Consider the following 5,160-nt stretch of genomic DNA (forward strand, 5'->3'; position numbering starts at 1 on the left):
CCTAAAAATGGTCTATTTTCAGAAAACGTTTTAGCGTAGGTCTTTTTGTAAAAATTGTTTTCAAAAGGGACCAAAATACAAAAATTTCACAGCTCTTCTCCCTCTCGTCCACTCCAGCTTCACTCCCATCCACAGTGGCAAAGGACGAGTGAGGGACAAGGCAGGTCAAGCCAGAGCGCGCGTACAGTCAAAACGATGCCCTTTCTAATTATGTTAATTGGGATAGCGAAGCGCGCGGAGCCAATAGTATTGTTAGCGGCTAGGCGGCCAGGCCATGGGCCAGTACGAAGCAATGGGACAGTGGAGTCCTTTTCCAGTGGGGACTGGGGGAGGAGGCAGGACTAAGACTGAGAGGGAGTTCTTGTAGGCTTGTGCGTAATCTCATGGACCAGCAATCTTGGTCCATATCGTAACCTCCTCTACTCTATCCCATATGCATTGCATTCTCTGCTGGTGCACTCTTTCTTTGCACAGTGCTGCTGTATGTAGGAGTACACTCTTTGCACAGTGCTCTAGTAGAATTGCACACCCTTCAACTCCCTACTCGTATGACAAGCACAGGATGTGATTGAGATGCACCCGTTCATTGTGCATCAACTCATCAAGCAGTATAAAAATCTAAAAGTATAGTGCATGGTACATATGATGAGTGCAGTTAGTACCAAGTTTTGGCTTCAATCAACCTTTGTAAATGTGCGCCACCATGGCATGAGAATTGAGATAAACATAGGTGATGGAGTAGGGCGTCTCCTACGACATTTGCTAATTTATTTGCTATGCAAAAATGGCCAATCCACGCTACTAGTACATGCATACATACTGTACGTACACAAATGATGAGTACCACAAATCAACCCAAATCAAAATGCAGCAAAAGCCCCCCAAATTTCTACCATTTTCTTTCGAGTGGCCGAGACTGCTGTGCATCTTCTGCGTAAGAGTCCACAAATTCATTCGTCCTCATTCTTCCCGCCGACATTCTCCAATTCGGAAGCAGTTTTGAAACCCGCGAACGGGGCATCTCCTCCGTCCTCGAAATCCACCCGGCCCGCCCCAGAACCAAAACAAAAAATAAGCAAAATAAAAATTCGACGCTCGCATGCCGAAAAGAAGAGCCGGACAGACAGGCACTCCCAGTTCATTTCGATTCGTTTCACGAAGACGACGAGGAGGGCCTTTCGGGAACACCGCCCGCCGCCGGCCGCCGCCGCCGCCGCAGGGGCGAAGCAAGTTTCCTCCGCTTTCCATGGATGCTGGAGTACTATGCTAGCACCGTACGACCGTATTTACTAGTATGCCCCGGTGAGCCACCGCACGAACCCGTAGAACGACGCGCTGCCGTCGTCCGCGTCCCTCCGCCGCGTCGTGGGGGCCACGCCGCCGTCCATGTCCCACCACCACTCCGCCGTGGCCGCGGCCGTCACGGTCCCGGCGTCGTACCGGCTGCTCCAGCGCCCGCTGCTCCACCGGTTGCTCCACCTGCTGCTCCACCGCTCCGCCGTCGACCTGAACGATGCCGTAGGGGTCAGGCCCACGGACGACGGCTGCCCGCGCTCCACCGCGGCGAGCTGCTGATGCTGATGCGGCTGCTGGCTTGGCGGGTCGCTGGAACCGGCGGCAGCTGCGCGCGGGCTCGGTTTGAGCACGACCTGGAGCTCCTCCTCGACGAGGTACTCTGACGACGCCGAGTTGGGGAGGCCACCGGGGAGCGGGTACGCGCGGACGGCGGCAGCCGCAGCGTCCGGGTTGGAGCGGCGGCTGCTGACGCTGCCGAGCTCCACGCGGAGGAGGTCCGTGAGCGGCGGGTGGGGCAGCGCGATGGAGGCGCGGCACAGCGGGCAGGACGGGTTGGCGCGCAGCCACGGGTCCACGCAGCGGGAGTGGAAGGCGTGCCGGCAGGCGGGCAGGAGGCGGAGCTCGTCGTCGTCGCGGAATGCGCTCTGGCACACGGCGCAGTCGCTCGACGACTTGGGCACCGAGGCCAGCGACGAGTACAGCGTGAACAGCGGCAGGCGCGCGATGAGCCGCTCCGCCTCCGCCTCCGCCGCGGCCGCCGCCTTCCCTCCTCCTCCCCCCTCCTGGCCGTCGGCGGGCGCCACGGACGCCCCCGCCGCGGGGCGCGCCACGAGCGGGAGCGGCGGCGCCTGCCGGGACGAAGCGGAGGACCCCGCTGGGCCCACGTGGCGGCAGAGGTGGCGGATGAAGTAGTGGATGCACAGCGACGCGAGCAGCATCACCACCACGATGACCGCGATGATGAGGATGCTCGGCGAGATGCCCGCCACGCTCCCTCCTGCACTACTCCCCCGCGCGTCGTCGCCCCTTCCGCCCCCGCCGCCATCGTCCGCCAGCCGCGGCACCAGCGGCAGTCTCCGTTCCGGCACCGCCGTAGGCGGCGGCGGGTTGGCGGTTGATGCCATCAACGTGTACTTGCCCCACCCGCCCGCGCGCTCTCCTCCAGGCTCCTGCTGGTGTGGTGGCGCGGTTGAAGGAGGAGGGCGCCGCGCTGTTGCGGCGGGCTTGTCCGTGGGCCGTGGCTTATATGTGTGGTTTTGTCCGGCCGCGGCGCTGCCGGTGGCGGCTTGCCATTTATACTTGTGCCGGCTAATTTGTCCAGGAGGGGGACGGATAGGGATAGAGAGGAGGGATGGGACTGGGACCTGGGAGTGGACCAGGCGTTACGTTGGATTCTTGTGTGACTAATCTTTTCTTATTAGTATCATTATACAACAAATTGCAAATGTTTTAGCAGAGGCAGTGTTAGATTTTTCACAATTGAGATTTCTGGGGCCCAAAGTTTTTTGTTTTTTTTTACAAAATATCTAGAGATCGTTCCCCGGAGAATAAAGGAGTGGTGAGCGGGTATATATATGTATATGCTGCAGGAGAAAACCAAACTTGTAAAGTTATGGTACAACGACAATTAAGCAAACGTCAATGGCTATATGTATATGCTGCAGGAGACAAGATGATTTGGTTTAGCTTGAAATTACTCGAGGGAGTTTCCTCAAGAATTTAGAGCTTTCGAGGACAATACTTCATAATTAAGCATTCATTAAGTCACTTTACTTCGTAAAAGCGACTTCAAAAGACTGTTTATATTCTTCCTAATTATTAGGAATGAATATTTTGATACAAAAATACACTCCAACAACTTTCTAAATTGGCTAATTAAATATAGAAAAATTGAATCGATGGCACCAATAAATTACCAAACATCGTAGAAATGCATACTTGTCACCCTTTTGCCTTCTACATGTAGATGTCCCTCTAGTATTTCTTCTTTGTCCATTTTTGGAACTTTAAATCTCATTCCTATCGCAGAAGGACTTCACATCCCACAATTTTCCTTTCTTATCCATGATCAAAATCATTTCTTCAACATTGTTTTGTTCCTTCCTTTCCAAAGCATGTAATGCTCAATAAGTCAATCATCAAATGCAACATGGATACAAAATCAAAACTATCCATTTTACCAATTATAGACCATATGCTCCACCATTTAGTGTTGGTTTAACAGAGTCTTGCTCTACAATCTCAAGCGCCTACAGATAGCCTCTCTACAGGACTAGCAAGGCTACTTTCTTGCTTTAGTCCTGTTCCAGTGTTAATAGCATCTTTCTCTACTTTTTCAAGTAAGATATCCTTTCTAATCAAGATGCAGCCCATAGTATTCACTATCAAAGGGATATAGTTAAGGAAACCTGCAAATTGTCGAGCAATAGGTGCAATCGTAACAACTACTAACTACAACTGATGGGCGAAACAATGTTCATAGAAAAGCATAAGGATTTTCACCTGGAATAAATTTTTGCACACCACTAAATTCACCTCTCATGTTCAAAAGCTTCTTTCAGTGCAATAGATATACATTTTTTTTCCACTTGATGAAATCCAAGCAACATTTCCATAAGCTTTCCTTGATCATTCACAATCAAAGTACATGATAATTTATCCAATGTCATTACTTGTCACTACAAAATATATAAAATTATACTAGCATAAATAAAATGCAATCCTTTGATCTTAAAATCACTACATCTGCTCCTTTACGGAGATATCTCAAGGCTCATCAATAAACACAGAGAAGTTCCTATCTCCAATCTCATCCAAAATCACAGTTTTGACTCGATGTGAGGTCCTTTGAATATGATGAGATATTTTTTTACACCGTGCAAAACCTTTGAGATACTATTTTACACCGTGCAAAAACCTTTCTCATATGTAGTATCCACCTTCCCTCTCTTGTCTTTATAGCAATTAATCATCTCTCTAAATTTACCCTTATCAAGCCAAGTAACATTTAGTGGACCGACAGATCTCGATATTGATAAAGCCACCACAGGCACCTCGCTATCGACAGATATGTCGCCTAACACTAAAATAATAGCGCCGCTAATCCTAGAATAATTCAAAGGGCACCCACGTCAAGTTAAGGAGTTGGAGCCCGATAAACAGGTTCCACCATAAGAAACCTAGCTAGCTAGGCTACACTTAGTTCGCTAAGGCATACTTGTTCTTTGCTTCATAAAGTCTTCGCACTTAAGCCTTGCAATATTGTGTATAGCCTCCTTCCGGTTGTTATACCTAGACTTTGCAAAGACATTACTCCAATTTTTTTTTTGGATTTGTCAGCTCAAACAAAAGATAGCAATACAAGCAAAATGTTGCATCTTTTGAAATAATGTACTCTAACCAATCAAACACCTCAAACCATGATTTTTTATTATTAGAAGGATCTCCATTCACCATTTTATTTTACTATCTATCTACGAGGGAACGTGTGATTTGCAGGTTTGAGTTGGACCGTTCGTAGCCAGTAAAATACAGGTGGCGTTTTTTTGGTGAGCAAGGCAATACAACACAATCCAGCGGCGTGATGTTGGGGAAAAAAACTCTGCAGTCTCGGACTTCGCTGGCGTGTGATTTTTGGCTCGAGAAAAGGAAGAGGCGCTCCTTTGTTTGGTGACTCGTGGCGGGCTCGGGCTGGTTGTCCGCTCGCGTGGGCCTCTTCTAGCGGTAGCGGCTGCCGGGGGCCCACGGAGCTGCGGCGAGGACGATCGAGTGGTTGGCTTGGCTGGCTGAAGCCGGGAAATGGAATGGAATAGGATCCGATTCCAACGCTGTCGCCCTTGCCTTTTTCCGTGGACAAGCAAAGCA

The 5,160-nt window shown here is 50.1% G+C and overlaps 1 protein-coding gene across 1 annotated transcript; it reads right to left on the reverse strand.

Annotated features, from left to right (window-relative positions):
• Positions 1-679: 679 nt before the first annotated feature.
• LOC136492712 (E3 ubiquitin-protein ligase Os03g0188200-like) lies at positions 680-2,549 on the reverse strand. Its single transcript, XM_066488715.1, has one exon. It carries the CDS (start codon positions 2,418-2,420, stop codon positions 1,290-1,292), a length of 1,131 nt encoding a protein of 376 aa, XP_066344812.1. The 5' UTR covers positions 2,421-2,549; the 3' UTR covers positions 680-1,289.
• Positions 2,550-5,160: the final 2,611 nt, after the last annotated feature.

This window comes from Miscanthus floridulus, chromosome 1 (assembly GCF_019320115.1).
Source record: "Miscanthus floridulus cultivar M001 chromosome 1, ASM1932011v1, whole genome shotgun sequence".
NCBI lineage: Eukaryota > Viridiplantae > Streptophyta > Magnoliopsida > Poales > Poaceae > Miscanthus > Miscanthus floridulus.

Excerpts from the sequence above, each read along its gene's own strand:
- LOC136492712 (XM_066488715.1), bottom strand. The coding sequence starts at position 2,420 with ATGGCATCAACCGCCAACCCGCCGCCGCCTACGGCGGTGCCGGAACGG.